This window comes from Styela clava, chromosome 8 (assembly GCF_964204865.1).
Source record: "Styela clava chromosome 8, kaStyClav1.hap1.2, whole genome shotgun sequence".
NCBI lineage: Eukaryota > Metazoa > Chordata > Ascidiacea > Stolidobranchia > Styelidae > Styela > Styela clava.
In genome coordinates, this window is record NC_135257.1 from 14121274 (window position 1) to 14138413 (window position 17140).

At 34.8% G+C, this 17140-nt stretch overlaps 2 protein-coding genes across 3 annotated transcripts; both read right to left on the reverse strand.

Annotated features, from left to right (window-relative positions):
* Positions 1-1168: 1168 nt before the first annotated feature.
* LOC144425816 (sodium-coupled monocarboxylate transporter 2-like) lies at positions 1169-5012 on the reverse strand. Its single transcript, XM_078115508.1, has 10 exons — positions 4954-5012; positions 4722-4876; positions 4218-4358; positions 3935-4064; positions 3405-3493; positions 3221-3324; positions 2619-2779; positions 1930-2290; positions 1713-1855; positions 1169-1464 (listed from the first exon to the last, which is right to left on the reverse strand). The coding sequence occupies exons 2-10, from the start codon at positions 4856-4858 to the stop codon at positions 1360-1362; spliced, it is 1371 nt and encodes a 456-aa protein (XP_077971634.1). The 5' UTR covers positions 4859-4876; positions 4954-5012; the 3' UTR covers positions 1169-1359.
* A 3623-nt stretch (positions 5013-8635) lies between these two features.
* Positions 8636-16355, reverse strand: LOC120345997 (sodium-coupled monocarboxylate transporter 2-like). Of its 2 annotated transcripts, none has more exons than XM_078115218.1 (14): positions 14111-16355; positions 13704-13814; positions 13160-13226; positions 12558-12675; positions 12399-12466; positions 12167-12321; positions 11664-11804; positions 11379-11508; positions 10849-10937; positions 10665-10768; positions 10063-10223; positions 9376-9736; positions 9159-9301; positions 8636-8910 (listed from the first exon to the last, which is right to left on the reverse strand). In XM_078115218.1, the coding sequence occupies exons 1-14, from the start codon at positions 14248-14250 to the stop codon at positions 8806-8808; spliced, it is 1893 nt and encodes a 630-aa protein (XP_077971344.1). In that variant the 5' UTR covers positions 14251-16355; the 3' UTR covers positions 8636-8805. The 2 variants fall into 2 exon arrangements, with proteins under 2 accessions (XP_077971344.1, XP_039271556.2); XM_039415622.2 differs by having other exon boundaries at positions 8638-8910; positions 13136-13226.
* Positions 16356-17140: the final 785 nt, after the last annotated feature.

The window sequence follows — 17140 nt, forward strand, 5'->3', positions numbered from 1 at the left end:
AAGTATTTCTCATTTTTTCTAGCAGTTGTGTAGAATACATTAATCTCCCGGAATTAAACTCTTCAGATTTAATGTTACAAAACTGTTAAAAGCTGTCGGTCTATGTGAACCGTATCAGCGTTGATATTTTCGCACTTTCACGTAGATATTACATAGCTTAACGATTTAAAATATTGCCATTAGTGTGAGTTTGTTCACAGTGAATTCTATACAAAAATTTTCATTCTTCAATCTATAGCAGTGGTTCTCAACCTGTGGTACGCGTACCACTAGTGGTCCGCGGAAGATGATCAAGTGGTACGCGAGCAGCTTTAACTTATTGCAACAATTAACTTTTGAGTTAGCCAAAATATGCCGACAACGCTTTATCTTCCATACTGTATGTATTCGCTGAACGGCCTGAATGTTTCCCCGATTTCCTATAGTTTACTTCCGTATTCAGCAACAATCGGTAAAAAATGCTTCGTTTTTGTAGTTTTGCGTGTTATTTGTCAGTTTTCAGTTGCGTTTAAAAAAAAATTGTGAATTAAATATCTTAATTGTCATTATGTCTTCAAAGGAGCATTAATTTAATTGCTGTAATCAAAAATGAGTCTCGCAAATGCTGCGATAGACTAATCTAAACTAAGCTATCAGTGCCTGTAAGCGGCACATGGTTGATTAATTTTAATAAAAATGAGGGTTTCCAAACACGTAAACCAGGTTATAAGCGCCAACACATCAAAACAATCTCGAAATAAGTATAAAAAATTTTGCAATAGTAAAGTATAGGAAGAATTTCTCTGGGGTCAAGGGTCGGAGAAACGTCTTATCGGCCAGTCCAGTCTTTAGAGATCGCCCTCGCCTGCTATTGTCCACAAAGGAATCGAGATTGTCATGTTTTCGTCCGCCTTGCGAATTAGGTCACTAAGGATGTAGTGCCACATTATAAAATACTCCCATAGCGCGTGTCTTGTGCCATTGTTCTCCGCGCCAAAAAGGGGGCTCTTTAGTGCTACGCGGCCAGAGTAAAAAACAGTAAAGTGTTACGCGGTTAGTAAAAGGTTGAGAACCACTGATCTATAGAAATAATTTCTACAAATTTTTGCACCAACGCGGTCTATCTTGAAAGCGATTTTTGTGTATCCAGTATCCACCAACTGAAAATTAAATGATAATAGAGAACAAATCATGAGAAATTTTTGTTTATTCGGTAGGATGGTGTATAATAACGACGACGAAGACAGAAAGTTGTTAAAAAATGATAAACACTTCAATGGTATCTTCACTGGATAGCCATTAGATTGCCCTCGTGCGGACAAATGTTATTTTCAAAAATTGGAGCAGTCTCTTAGATGCACAGATAGTTTCGTTTAACTTTCACTTCTCGAGGTGGGCTGGAACAAACGCATTATCTGTCATTTCTAAGGCAAGATTAGAGTGTCCCTTCTCTAGGTCTGATGATTTACGCTCAAGGTCGGAATCCTGTTAAAACATAAATATAGAAGGGGTTATGCGTCACAAGCAGATGCAATGTCCAAACCTTGTCGTGGAGCCTAAAGAGCAAGGTCGTTTAGTACTTGCAGACTGACGGATGCTCAAAACTATGCTCTATAGCCTATGGTGCCAACATTTAGTAATTGTATCACGCTGACACACCAGTTGGGAAGAAAAATATCCTAGTGCTCACTTCACTAACAAATGCAGTTCAATAACGCAAAATAAATAAATACCTCAGCAGCATTCGATTGATTGTGATCGACTCCACACCACATTATCATGCGAAATCCTTTAGGCAGGCAATATTTAATCAACGGATGATCAAAAACAGGTACGATTAGCTTTGGATCAATTTCACCAACATGCCGATGTCCACCTGAATTACAAGGTTAAAACTGATATGCATATAGTTTGCTGTAAATTGAAACAAACTGAGATAAACGTATTTACAGGTTAACAGGCTTATCAGAAGTCCGGCCACTGTAGTAGCTGCAAATCCAATTGCAGCATAATACGCGTAGGAAACGGCATATACATCAGCTACTGTAGGTCGGAGCACTGAGGATGCAGATGTTGTTGAATGATCGACGATATCAAATGCTGAAGAGATTTCTGTAACACTTATTGTTGAAATTTTGGAGGACAGTATTGTAGAGGAATTGTAGAAAGGGCTGTCGTTTGCCAGTGTACAGTTGGTAGTTGAAAGATGTCTTGGCTTCCAAAATTGTTGGAGTGGTGGTGGATGATCGCGACTTCCAGCATATATCCACGATACTAAGGATATACCAACAAAAAAGCCAGAGAAAGAACCCTAAATGAACGTGAAAATGTTTTTTTTTTTTAGGAATATTTAAAGTACATGATTGGGGACATCAGGCATCTACTGGAAAGTATATTTTATTGCATAGTGAATTTCATTTTACAGTATAAAGAAAAAAACATTAACTAACCAGAAAATGACATGTATACAGAATATATGATGACCAACAAAAACAATTATCAGATTAGAGCAATCCACAATAATGAGGTGATTAGAAAACTAGAATATTCTGAGATTAAAAATTTAACACCGAGAGAATTTGTGCTAGTGTACACATGCAATGATTAAAATGTATGCCAAAAGTAGTGGTGGGACTCACCCACGAGTTTGCCGGTGGAAACATAGCACCCAGAGTGTACATCCCTAAAGTGGGACCTCCAACGATTGATAATAAGGTTAATGTTGTTTGCAAAATATTACCAAGTATTGTTGAAAGACAAGCAAACCCAATACTTAAAATTCCGTAGAAGAAAACCTCAACTGAAAAACAGATTGAAACAAGTTAATACACGTATTGTATACAAAACATAAGAGTTCATCAATATTTACTATTGAAACTGCAGCGCTATTTGATGTTATTGAATTTTTTGGCTAATGTAACTATTCAATATTTACAATACAGGACGCGAATATCACTTGAATAGTCTGATATCTTTTGAAGATATTACAGCTAATGTTTGAAAGCTTATGCTGTACTGTATGTAATAATATATGGGTATGTGAGTGACAATAAGGTTACAGACGTAAATCGGATTTCTTTCCAATTTGCATTTGACTACACCACATTGTTCGTCTCGTGTTACCTTTTATTCGCCAGCGTATGTAACCACAGGTAAAAGCTAGAATCTTTACTTCAGAAAGATCTATTGAAATATCAAGAAAATCAGACCATTTATCAACATCTATTACAAAAAAACAAACCTTTTGCAGATATTGTCAAAGTGCGGTCACTCCAATTTACAAAAGGGCGAATGAGATCTTCTACAGTAACGCAAGACAAAGCGTTTATTCCGGCAGAAACGGGACTGAAAATTGATTGAAAAGTCGTAATTTTTGTTTTCGAAAGAAACTTATAGAATTTTTAAAAGTTTAAATGAAAAACTACCTCAAACTGCATGCAAACACTGCAGCCATGAATGCACCTGTGAATCCTGGATTACCATGAAACATCGATAAAACCATGAGAGGAAGCAACTGGAAAAAGTTTCGACAATTTTAAAATGATTGTGCCAATATAGCACAACAAAGTACATATACCGATTATTTGAGGGGAGTATTGTAAATAGGGATTCGATTTAATGCAGTACTGTTTATAATCCATGTAAGCTGTTTTTAAACCAGAGAGCTATGCTCAAATATATGGACACGTCACAAGGTGTCGCTATCATTTATTCTGACACATTAAAAACGAATCTCTCAAAGTTCACAGAAATTTTTGAAATATATAAAAGTAATAGTTTTCTGGCGAAAAAATCAATCTCTAACCACTGAAAATTTCAAAGAAATTGGTCCAGTACTCGAAGACAAGAGCGATATTATCATGACGAAGGAGAAGAAAAACAAAAACAACAACATAATATTGAAACGATCGGTATGTCCACTGACGTGTCCAATAACTTTACAATGTATGTATACCTGGTCAGGAGAAGTCGCTTGTTTCATTGACAACGGATCGCAATTGTGAAAATAGGAGTACGTAACCCAGCCCAAAACCATGCATAGCAGAAGAACAAAAGTCACAATCGCGGCACAAGTTATCATGGCTCTGTGGAAAGAATGATATGGTAAAACATTAATCATATATTCCCCATGTATGAACAGTTATATTATATTGAGAAAGCAAGGAAATGAACAAACATATAATTACATAAAATTGATAGTCTAAATCTAAAATGATTTATATATATTTATACATTACAGTTTCGCATCTTTTGCAGATGTACAGACTAAGAATCTTTGTACTTGTGATTGTGTTGTAGCGAACACGCTCGTCCACATTATTGTTAAACCCACTGTGACGCTCCAGGCAGAATGACGTACTCTAGGATCGAGGCTGAAACTGATGGGAATAAAAAAATTAAAATAATATGACGTCATTAATATGATCATTATGGCACCAACTGCTATAGTTATATTGTATTATATCACAGTGAAATATAAAATTCAAACGAATTTATTTGTTCGAGATCAATTGCATTATGTGTGAACATATTTTATTCATTTTTAGATGAATAATAAGGAAATCGGGTTGTGAGTGTATTTTCGGGGGTCTGGTTTAACATGAAACAATTATCTCACGTACATCTCCAATTTAAAATTCAATCGAATTAAATCCTGAAAGAGACGCTTTGAAAAATTGTTTGTCATTGTTTTTTAATAAAATAATGAGTTAATAATAACCATGAGAAAGGTAAATACTTACTCATTGAAAGTAAAACGATCTGTTTCGTAGTTGGCCAACCAAACTTTGTACCATCCTCCCACGCTGTTCGCGCTCGTAAACAAGACTATAATTAAGATCAATATGATCAAGATTCCTTGAAATACATGGGTTAACATCACCCCTTTGAGGCCACCCTGCATTTTGAAAATAATAATAAAAAAAAAATACATGACTGTCAAGCAGAAAATTTGTACAAATTTATTCTCCTTACCAAAGTTGTGTAAATAGAACAAACAATTCCAGTGGTAAAAATTGCCGCCCATAAATTGAAGCCAGAAACTAAATAAAAAGTATAAATGTCATTATTAGTGAGAGGTTTACACTTTCATTGTAATTTACTGTAAAATGCTGTTGAAATATTGTTGGTTACCTTGTGCAAAAGCTAAAGACGGGGCAATTAACTGCGTCATACAAATTAACTTAAATCCGGCAACGATCAAAAAATTGAACCATGGCAAATTATTGACTCTCAATGGCATAACAATATCATTAGGAAGTTTTTTACGTTTTTCTCAAAACTGCTAAAAATGACTTACGCAATTCGGTTATTAGTGTGACGATATATAAAGGTAATCATTTTGTTTCAAAGAATATAGCCAGTTATACATATATATTTTGACCTAATGTACATGAATGCAATGTTAGTCAGGGCATAATTTATTACAAAACTCCTTATTTTAGATGGATATAAAAACTCTAGGAAAGTAGATTCAAAACTTTTCTTCCCAATATTTGAACATCGTTTAATGAGGTTTATTCTGCCGATGAAAGTGCGAAATGTTCTTTGTTGTGGAATGCAGCTTGAGGGTATCACCGAAGTAAGTATTGTTGAATATGAATATTCTGATATTTATTTGAAATTGAAAGTTTGTTATGTCACAGTTCTTGGTAGATATTTTTTTGTTTCACATTTTCTCAAATTAAAACTGCCATATCTTTAGGTGGCTATAAAAGGAACGTTTTAAACACAAAATTTCCATTTGGGCGTTGGAAAAATTTAATTTTAAACTAATGATTGGTAAAGAAATATGTTATGTTCTGATGCTCAGCTGCAGCTTTCAATATATAAAACTATCCGCAAAATTGTAGTAAACCAACTTTTTCATTTTTCGAATAGTTACGCACGTTACTAGCATACCGGGTTACTATAAATATTATATTTGCTAATTTTGAAAAGTATTTTTGTAAACATTTTAGATGACGTCGCAACATGACAGCTTCGTTGTGAAAGATGAAACTGACGACGACTAAATTGTCAACCCATAATCAAATAAATCAGGGATGTGCAATCTGCGGCCCACAAGGAAAAATTTTGCGGCCCACGGAAAAGTGCTAATTTTGAATGATTGCATGCGCGCAAAGCGAGTTTTCAATTTACGTGCAAGAAATTCCACTCCCTTCGAGTCGCAAGAGTCTTAGCTCATCATTTCTGCAAGAATTCCTGGTCAATAACAAAAAGAAACAACTTTTGTGCCGACAACTAAATAAAGATGCGGCCCTCGGTTTCACTCGGTTATTTGTATCTGGCTCTCCTGTATTTAAAGATTGCACACCCCTGAAGCACGGAACAAGCAATCTTTATCGTTTTTCATATTGAGTAGTAGAATTCTTCGGTTTTAATAACTACGTATTGCTTAATATTTGGTTTATTGCCATCGAATGATAATAAATAAATGAACTGAAAACGCGTACATTGTATGTGGAAAACCAGAGAAATAGCTGAATGATATTTATATCGTAGCAATTTATTACATTCAATTTACACTTTGTATGAGTACCTTGTATATTTCGATCAATAGCCGTTTTGGAGTATCTCTAAGCGTAAGAATACCATCACATTTCAGCAACGAGCTCAGCTTCACCCTGTCAAAATAACCTAATGCATGATAAATTTGATGTAACGTGAGCATAATAGTTTGCACTAGTCTTTAATCTGGTTAGTTTGCGCCAATTTACTACCAATTGGCAATAAATTATAGTCAATATAGTGTATTGAAGATAGAATTCCAATATCATTATTATCGCCAGCACATTTCTCATGTTTGGGCGACCATCTGTTGTGGCGCATTGTGACATCATAGATTGTGACCTAGCCCTAGTATACGTATTCTGAATCTTCATGCGTCATTGCGCTTCGGAAGTTTTCGTATCAGGATGACGCACAACCTGAACAACCCTTACCTGGTACCCATACTGTGTTCAGATTGGGCGCCATGCATTTTTTGATATCCATACTACACGTCTGTGGGCAAACAACCCAAACAACGTCTAACTTTAGCCATAAACAAAAATATAAAACTGCGCGTTTAAAAATATTGCTAATATAGCTATGCCTTCTGACAAATATAGACGTTCGTATTGTCATTGCATACTTTAATACTCGGGCATCCCCAAAATTGACGACTTATATTTCCTTGTTATTTGAGCTCTGTGTGTTTTGTTGACCAGTCAAATAGAAAATAAGTTATTCTAGATTTGTCTTTATTAGTTGTCTATCGCTCTATCGAAATTACATGGAAGCCCAACTGTTAGTATGTTGAAAAAATGGTAAAAAAAAGTTTGCGATGAGATTTAATACTCCATAATTAATTTCAGAAAACTTCCGTGCACGTCGACAACACCTAAAAGTACAAAATTGATCACGTTTTAACAGAGACTTTACAACTGCAGTTTTAACGAGCTATCTAATATAGATGGCAACGTATGAAAAGTATTTCTCATTTTTTCTAGCAGTTGTGTAGAATACATTAATCTTCCGGAATTAAACTCTTCAGATTTAATGTTACAAAACTGTTAAAAGCTGTCGGTCTATGTGAACCGTATCAGCGTTGATATTTTCGCACTTTCACGTAGATATTACATAGCTTAACGATTTAAAATATTGCCATTAGAGTGAGTTCGTTCACAGTGAATTCTATACAAAAATTTTTATTCTTCAATCTATAGCAGTGGTTCTCAACCTGTGGTACGCGTACCACTAGTGGTCCGCGGAAGATGATCAAGTGGTACGCGAGCAGCTTTAACTTATTGCAACAATTAACTTTTGAGTTAGCCAAAATATGCCGACAACGCTTCATCTTCCATACTGTATGTATTCGCTGAACGGCCTGAATGTTTCCCCGATTTCCTAGTTTACTTCCGTATTCAGCAACATTCGGTAAAAAATGCTTCGTTTTTGTAGTTTTGCGTGTTATTTGTCAGTTTTCAGTTGCGTTTAAAAAAAATTGTGAATCAAATATCTTAATTGTCATTATGTCTTCAAAGGAGCATTAATTTAATTGCTGTAATCAAAAATGAGTCTCGCAAATGCTGCGATAGACTAATCTAAACTAAGCTATCAGTGCCTGTAAGCGGCACATGGTTGATTAATTTTAATAAAAATGAGGGTTTCCAAACACGTAAACCAGGTTATAAGCGCCAACACATCAAAACAATCTCGAAATAAGTATAAAAAAATTTGCAATAGTAAAGTATAGGAAGAATTTCTCTGGGGTCAAGGGTCGGAGAAACGTCTTATCGGCCAGTCCAGTCTTTAGAGATCGCCCTCGCCTGCTATTGTCCACGAAGGAATCGAGGTTGTCATGTTTTCGACCGCCTTGCGAATTAGGTCACTAAGGATGTAGTGCCACATTATAAATTACTCCCATAGCGCGTGTCTTTTGCCATTGTTCCCCGCGCCAAAAAGAGGGCTCTTTAGTGCTACGCGGCCAGAGTAAAAAACAGTAAAGTGGTACGCGGTTAGTAAAAGGTTGACAACCACTGATCTATAGAAATAATTTCTACAAATTTTTGCACCAACGCGGTCTATCTTGAAAGCGATTTTTGTGTATCCAGTATCCACCAACTGAAAATTAAATGATAATAGAGAACAAATCATGAGAAATTTTTGTTTATTCGGTAGGATGGTGTGTAATAACGACGACGAAGACAGAAAGTTGTTAAAAATGATAAACACTTCAATGGTATCTTCACTGGATGGCCATTAGATTGCCCTCGTGCGGACAAATGTTATTTTCAAAATTTGGAGCAGTCTCTTAGATGCACAGATAGTTTCGTTTAACTTTCACTTCTCGAGGTGGGCTAGAACAAACGCATTATCTGTCATTTCTAAGGCAGGATTAGAGTGTCCCTTCTCTAGGTCTGGTGATTTACGCTCAAGGTCGGAAGCCTGTTAAAACATAAATATAGAAGGGGTTATGCGTCACAAGCAGATACAATGTCCAAACCTTGTCGTGGAGCCTAAAGCGCAAGGTCGTTTAGTACTTGCAGACTGACGGATGCTCAAAACTATGCTCTATAGCCTATGGTGCCAGCATTTAGTAATTGTATCGCTCTGACTCGCCAGTTGGGAAGAAAAATATCCTAGAGCTCACTTCACTAACAAATGCAGTTCAATAACGCAAAATAAATAAATACCTCAGCAGTATTCGATTGATTGTGATCGACTCCACACCACATTATCATGCGAAATCCTTTTGGCAGGCAATATTTAATCAACGGATGATCAAAAACAGGTACGATTAGCTTTGGATCAATTTCACCAACATGCCGATGTCCACCTGAATTACAAGGTTAAAACTGATATGCATATAGTTTGCTGTAAATTGAAACAAACTGAGATAAACGTATTTACAGGTTAACAGGCTTATCAGAAGTCCGGCCACTGTAGTAGCTGCAAATCCAATTGCAGCATAATACGCGTAGGAAACGGCATATACATCAGCTACTGTAGGTCGGAGCACTGAGGATGTAGATGTTGTTGAATGATCGACGACATCGAATGCTGAAGAGATTTCTGTAACACTTATTGTTGAAATTTTGGAGGACAGTATTGTAGAGGAATTGTAGAGAGGGCTGTCGTTTGCCAGTGTACAGTTGGTAGTTGAAAGATGTCTTGGCTTCCAAAATTGTTGGAGTGGTGGTGGATGATCGCGACTTCCAGCATATATCCACGATACTAAGGATATACCAACAAAAAAGCCAGAGAAAGAACCCTGAATGAACGTGAAAATGTTCTTTTTTTAGGAATATTTAAAGTACATGATTGGGGACATCAGGCATCTACTGGAAAGTATATTTTATTGCATAGTGAATTTCATTTTACAGTATAAAGAAAAAAACATTAACTAACCAGAAAATGACATGTATACAGAATATATGATGACCAACAAAAACAATTATCAGATTAGAGCAATCCACAATAATGAGGTGATTAGAAAACTAGAATATTCTGAGATTAAAAATTTAACACCGAGAGAATTTGTGCTAGTGTACACATGCAATGATTAAAATGTATGCCAAAAGTAGTGGTGGGACTCACCCACGAGTTTGCCGGTGGAAACATAGCACCCAGAGTGTACATCCCTAAAGTGGGACCTCCAACGATTGATAATAAGGTTAATGTTGTTTGCAAAATATTACCAAGTATTGTTGAAAGACAAGCAAACCCAATACTTAAAATTCCGTAGAAGAAAACCATAACTGAAAAACAGATTGAAACAAGTTAATACACGTATTGTATACAAAACATAAGAGTTCATCAATATTTACTATTGAAACTGCAGCGCTATTTGATGTTATTGAATTTTTTGGCTAATGTAACTATTCAATATTTACAATACAGGACGCGAATATCACTTGAATAGTCTGATATCTTTTGAAGATATTACAGCTAATGTTTGAAAGCTTATGCTGTACTGTATGTAATAATATATGGGTATGTGAGTGACAATAAGGTTACAGACGTAAATCGGATTTCTTTCCAATTTGCATTTGACTACACCACATTGTTCGTCTCGTGTTACCTTTTATTCGCCAGCGTATGTAACCACAGGTAAAAGCTAGAATCTTTACTTCAGAAAGATCTATTGAAATATCAAGAAAATCAGACCATTTATCAACATCTATTACAAAACAACAAACCTTTTGCAGATATTGTCAAAGTGCGGTCACTCCAATTTACAAAAGGGCGAATGAGATCTTCTACAGTAACGCAAGACAAAGCGTTTATTCCGGCAGAAACGGGACTGAAAATTGATTGAAAAGTCGTAATTTTTGTTTTCGAAAGAAACTTATAGAATTTTTAAAAGTTCAAATGAAAAACTACCTCAAACTGCATGCAAACACTGCAGCCATGAATGCACCTGTGAATCCTGGATTACCATGAAACATCGATAAAACCATGAGAGGAAGCAACTGGAAAAAGTTTCGACAATTTTAAAATGATTGTGCCAATATAGCACAACAAAGTACATATACCGATTATTTGAGGGGAGTATTGTAAATAGGGATTCGATTTAATGCAGTACTGTTTATAATCCATGTAAGCTGTTTTTAAACCAGAGAGCTATGCTCAAATATATGGACACGTCACAAGGTGTCGCTATCATTTATTCTGACACATTAAAAACGAATCTCTCAAAGTTCACAGAAATTTTTGAAATATATAAAAGTAATAGTTTTCTGGCGAAAAAATCAATCTCTAACCACTGAAAATTTCAAAGAAATTGGTCCAGTACTCGAAGACAAGAGCGATATTATCATGACGAAGGAGAAGAAAAACAAAAACAACAACATAATATTGAAACGATCGGTATGTCCACTGACGTGTCCAATAACTTTACAATGTATGTATACCTGGTCAGAAGAAGTCGCTTGTTTCATGGACAACGGATCGCAATTGTGAAAATAGGAGTACGTAACCCAGCCCAAAACCATGCATAGCAGAAGAACAAAAGTCACAATCGCGGCACAAGTTATCATGGCTCTGTGGAAAGAATGATATGGTAAAACATTAATCATATATTCCCCATGTATGAACAGTTATATTATATTGAGAAAGCAAGGAAATGAACAAACATATAATTACATAAAATTGATAGTCTAAATCTAAAATGATTTATATATATATATATACATTACAGTTTCGCATCTTTTGCAGATGTACAGACTAAGAATCTTTGTACTTGTGATTGTGTTGTAGCGAACACGCTCGTCCACATTATTGTTAAACCCACTGTGACGCTCCAGGCAGAATGACGTACTCTAGGATCGAGGCTGAAACTGATGAGAATAAAAAAAATTAAAATAATATGACGTCATTAATATGATCATTATGGCACCAACTGCTATAGTTATATTGTATTATATCACAGTGAAATATAAAATTCAAAAGCATTTATTTGTTCGAGATCAATTGCATCATGTGTGAACATATTTTATTCATTTTTAGATAAATAATAAAGAAATCGGGTTGTGAGTGTATTTTCGGTGGTCTGGTTTAACATTAAACAACTATCCCACGTACATCTCCAATTTAAAATTCAATCGAATTAAATCCTGGAAGAAACGCTTTGAAAAATTGTTTGTCATTGTTTTTTAATAAAATAATGAGTTAATAATAACCATGAAAGGTAAATACTTACTCATTGAAAGTAAAACGATCTGTTTCGTAATTGGCCAACCAAACTTTGTACCACCCGCCAACGCTGCTCGCGCTCGTAAACAAGACTATAATTAAGATCAATACGATCAAGATTCCTTGAAATACATGGGTTAACATCACCCCTTTGAGGCCACCCTGCATTTTGAAAATAATAATAAAAAAAAAATACATGACTGTCAAGCAGAAAATTTGTACAAATTTATTCTCCTTACCAAAGTTGTGTAAATAGAACAAACAATTCCAGTGGTAAAAATTGCCGCCCATAAATTGAAGCCAGAAACTAAATAAAAAGTATAAATGTCATTATTAGTGAGAAGTTTACACTTTCATTGTAATTTACTGTAAAATGCTGTTGAAATATTGTTGGTTACCTTGTGCAAAAGCTAAAGACGGGGCATATATCATTACTCCCATGAATAAGGTCGTTTGCGTTATATAAGCAAGAGTGCCAAGAATTCGAACAGGAGCACTGAACCGCAGCTGAAGGTACTAAAATAGAAATCTAAGTATTTGATACTGCACAGCCATCAGAATAATGCCTTAAGAATTATATGCACAAGTAGTAAGCTCTATCCGAAGTATTTAATACTATATTAAATTTCAATGTAAGTGTGCAATAGAATATACGTGTATATATTTCATTTTCAGGTAATACGCTAAATAAAAAATCATTGTGTTGACAGTTTAGGAAAAATATAAAAAACAGTATTTATTAATAGCATCAACATAGTTTCACACAATTTCACAATTTCACACAAAGAGAACTTTTTGAGCGCAAATGAGTACTAGTTACATGAAGTCTTTAATAACAAAAAGGTCTGTGTCTGTTGCAAGCATATTATGTTGTTGTTTTTTTAATTCAAATCAAACTACGTGTGCTCTTTACTTGCAACCATTATTCATAGTCAAAGACCGTTTTTTTTTATTTGGATCTTAATATTAAACTTACCTCATAGCTGCTGGTGATACTTACTCGAAAATATAAAGGAATATATATTTGAGTAACAACTATTCCCACCAACAGCGGTACTAAAAGCATCCTGAAATTATAAAAGATGGCTTGATACTTGACGCTGTGCAACTTTCTGCCCCAAAGAACATACATACAGTTAGTTTTAAGTTTGGTTTGAAATACTCTATGAATAAAAAGTTGGCAATTTAACACGAAAAACTGTTCCCATCACGCTACTACAATTGTAAATAAAGCTTTTGTTTATTGTTTCTCGTTCGCATCAACAAAGATAGGAATGTGTCTACCACATTTGGAAGTGAGTTCTGATCGATTTGAAAAGTGTAAAAATTATCAGAGTTTTTGAATCTGATCAGTTTACTGCAGAGTCCGTATTGTATTCCAAGGCTGTGCTTATTTTAAACTATTTTCAGTTCATAAGGTTCTGCCTGAGTTTGAGGTATGGGTCGGGCCTGCATTTTTGGATTTAGGATTATCGCATTGTGTGATTAGATTGATTGCCGTTGCTAACACTATAGTCATAGTCATTTTAGTTAAAACTACTCACCAAAAGAACATGGAGCCGAAGATGTAAATTTCGGAAGGTATGCCAAGTATTGTGGCTGGAGTTATAACAGAAAAACTGAGTGATACTCCAACTGTCCAAAAAGACATTTTTCTTGAAAAAATAAGCATTATATATCATAAATAAGAAATCAGTTTATTAGGTAATTGTTGGTCAAAAAATAATAATTAATAAATAAAAGTATCAAATATTCATCAGTGAAATGTTTAAGCAATAGAAGAATTCTTCTGGCTAGGTCTAATGTTACAGTCTAATATTCGACTAATATCAGTCTAATATTTTTGAACAAAACAATTCATGCACATAAAGGAGTTATATTGTGACCTACCTAGTCGCAAACTAAAACCAGTGTAAAATAATACAAATAATATAAAAATTGTTTGTTGTACCTTCCACCCATGAGATAATGTTGCACTCCGCGTTTGGCTCTTCTGTCTCGTATGCCAAAATATATTCCTATTCCTAGAGAAACTGCCAGCATAGCACCAAATACAGCATAATCTCCTGCTCCAAGAACTATTCTATCCATTTTTATCTGATGATTTAATTACATAAGATTACAAATAAATGAGAACAAATAGCCGCAACGCACAAAGAATAACTAGAAAAACAAAAATCTTGATCAAATTAGCCGAATATTTTTTGCCGCCTGGAATCAAGAATATAACGAGAGTAAAAGTATGATACATTCGCCTTTCGTTGTTAAAATGTACGCTGTGTTTTCATTCGGCGTTATACTTCTTTCAGCATATTTTAGATGCAAACGATATTCGATAAAGTCCTCCACAAACACGCAACTAGCTAATTTTGGATTTCGTCATTTGCGCTTCGTTGGTCTCTTTCAACTTTTTATTTCATTTTTGGCGTCCAGACTATTTTTTTCTTTTAAAGCAATATTACAGTGGACAAACAAATCTGAATGTAAATTTACATACCAGATATGGGCAAGAAAATGATCAGGGCATAAACAACAACGCAATGACGAATTAAGTATTTCATTGAATGAATTTTTTCAATCTTAAATTGAATGCGCATTCTCAAGCAAGAAATGTTAAAAAATAAAATTTAATGATATAAGGGTGAAATTTGATATGTTTTTTGTGAAATTTGGTGTATAAATAGAATCAAAAAGAAATGATTATCACACACATCAATATTTTTCAGGCAGTAACGACTAACGAGCTTATTTTGAAATGGGTGTTTATGAAAATAACTGAAGTGTAAAATATCCATGGGTTTAAGGAAAAAATCCGCTGTGAGTGGTGAAACCCACAATAACATGTTAGGAAACTATTCCAAACATCCAGAGATTATGAAAACGCATTTAAAGCGAGATTCCGCTTAAAATTACTTGGTCAAAATAGTAACCTTCGCTCTAATTGCTCAGTGAAGGAATGTAAACAATGCAATGTTTTGCAAAAATATCTAAATACTGCTCATAAATATTTTTTAAAAAAGAGAGATGATTCAGCTACTTTAAGTTCTAGAAATTTATTGTTAAAAATAAGCTACATACCTTGCGTTGTCAAGCGGCAAACTTACAACGAAGGTAATGTATGTAATGAATGTACATTATAAATATGTAAGAACACGTGACATTGACTTGAATAAGAAGATTCATATCGTGGTTTAGTTAACGATCATCAAATAATCTTACAATGTGTTATACATTTCTGGGATCTAATACTAAATTATGGAGGCAATATATTGTTTCTGCAATTTTAGGTAACAAACAATAGTTGACATGACTAATAAATAGATCAATCAATCAATCAATCAATTTTATTCGGTCACTCTGATACAAACAAAACACAAAACAACAACAAAGGGACAAACAAAATACAGAGGACCTGGAGGACGGGCATAACTTGATAAAAAAAGTTAAATACGTACAATTACGTGCCCGTTCCCCCATAACAGGCAAAACACAATAAAACAAAAACACGATGTGACATCGGGCAATATCTTATAATTCAAATTAAAATGTGAGACGTGTATGTGCTTTTCATATACAGATATATGGATTAAAGAACACTTGCTGACAAAAAATGGTGATGTTGTGGGCCTACTTCAATTATATTGCAAAAATAACACAGTGACAAATTTTTTTTTACTAAAAAACAAGCTTGGTAAATGGATTGGATGTTCCATAGCAGTCTATGCACAAATCATGGATTGGGGTTTTGTGTTATTTTGTCGTTTTCGGTTAGTTCACTTTAAAATCATTGTATCCGTTCCAATGCTTCCAACATTAATATCGAATTTCCACGAACGACCACCATTCAGCCATTCCAACAGGTGCAGTGATCCCATCTTTTCTACGCTCTGTTCCATTATACACGACTAGATTCATAAAAGGATCGAAACCTCGCAATATGCCCGTAACAAATCGTCCACCATTTAACTTTAAATCCAATCTTTTATCCATAAACTTCTTTAATTCTAGGGGATGGGCTTTGCTCATGTTGATATTGCGCGATACAGATTACAGATACCGAAACATACAACGCGTAGCATTAACTAGTCTTTTCAAGCTGACACGTCCGCACCCGACGACGGTCGGAACGGAAGCAAATTTGTTACAACCTGAATGAGGTGGTAAGATATATAACTTGTAATGGCACCATAGTTAGCGCTCTAACCACCTCGCCAACCGCCTTCACCAAATGCGTGTGCAACACTTCGATAAATTTAATGCAAATTCCCTTGTTACGTAATATATAAAGTGACATCTCGGTCGTCGAACATAATTTGTTTCGGATTAGTGTTCGACTACCGAATTGTTCGAGTACCGAAACAATGATAATCATTTTAATCCGTTCTTACGCATTCTAAATTACCCAAATATTAACAAAACGTGTACCAACAACAATTATTATGTAAATGTGTACATAATAAAGATTAAATATAACGAAGATAAAAATATAAAAAATAAATTTGTATCAGTTACGGTACATTTGAGCAAATTTCCAGGCTTGTCCATGGGAAACGTCCCATGGGATGGGATGGGACAGCACAGATTTGTATTTCCCATGGGACACGTGGGACACGAAAATCGTATGATTTTCGGGGAAATGATGGTAAAACATTTCGGTATGGGTTTCATATCCATATATTTGAGCATAGCTCTCTTGTTAGTTATATATATATTCAACCAAATATATTCAGCATTAAAAATATACTTCGTAAGGGGGCTGATGGACGCATGTATAATAGTTATGAATATAAAGTTAACAAAGTCGGTAATTTTGTTGTTTTGCATGGCCATTCGTACATGTAGTCCTATTTAGTAGACGCTAAACCTAAATTTACCAAGTTTTATTAAAATTTATTTCAATGGGAATCCCATGGGATGGGGTGGGAAAGGCATAATTGCTATTTGATGGGATTGGAATAGGACAGAAAAATATGTCCCATGG

What these genes read in the sequence shown, in the direction of transcription:
- LOC144425816 (XM_078115508.1), bottom strand. Translation starts at nt 4,858, where the DNA reads ATGTTAACCCATGTATTTCAAGGAATCTTGATCATATTGATCTTAATT. An exon ending in TCTGCAAAAGATGCGAAACT is followed by an intron (nt 4,065 to 4,217) that starts GTAATGTATAAA and finishes TTCTTTCCACAG; the next exon opens with AGCCATGATAACTTGTGCCG. An exon ending in GTGTTTGCATGCAGTTTGAG is followed by an intron (nt 3,325 to 3,404) that starts GTAGTTTTTCAT and finishes ATCAATTTTCAG; the next exon opens with TCCCGTTTCTGCCGGAATAA.
- LOC120345997 (XM_039415622.2), bottom strand. Translation starts at nt 14,250, where the DNA reads ATGGATAGAATAGTTCTTGGAGCAGGAGATTATGCTGTATTTGGTGCT. An exon ending in GTATCACCAGCAGCTATGAG is followed by an intron (nt 12,676 to 13,135) that starts GTAAGTTTAATA and finishes TTTCTATTTTAG; the next exon opens with TACCTTCAGCTGCGGTTCAG. An exon ending in TCTGATAAGCCTGTTAACCT is followed by an intron (nt 9,302 to 9,375) that starts GTAAATACGTTT and finishes CTTGTAATTCAG; the next exon opens with GTGGACATCGGCATGTTGGT.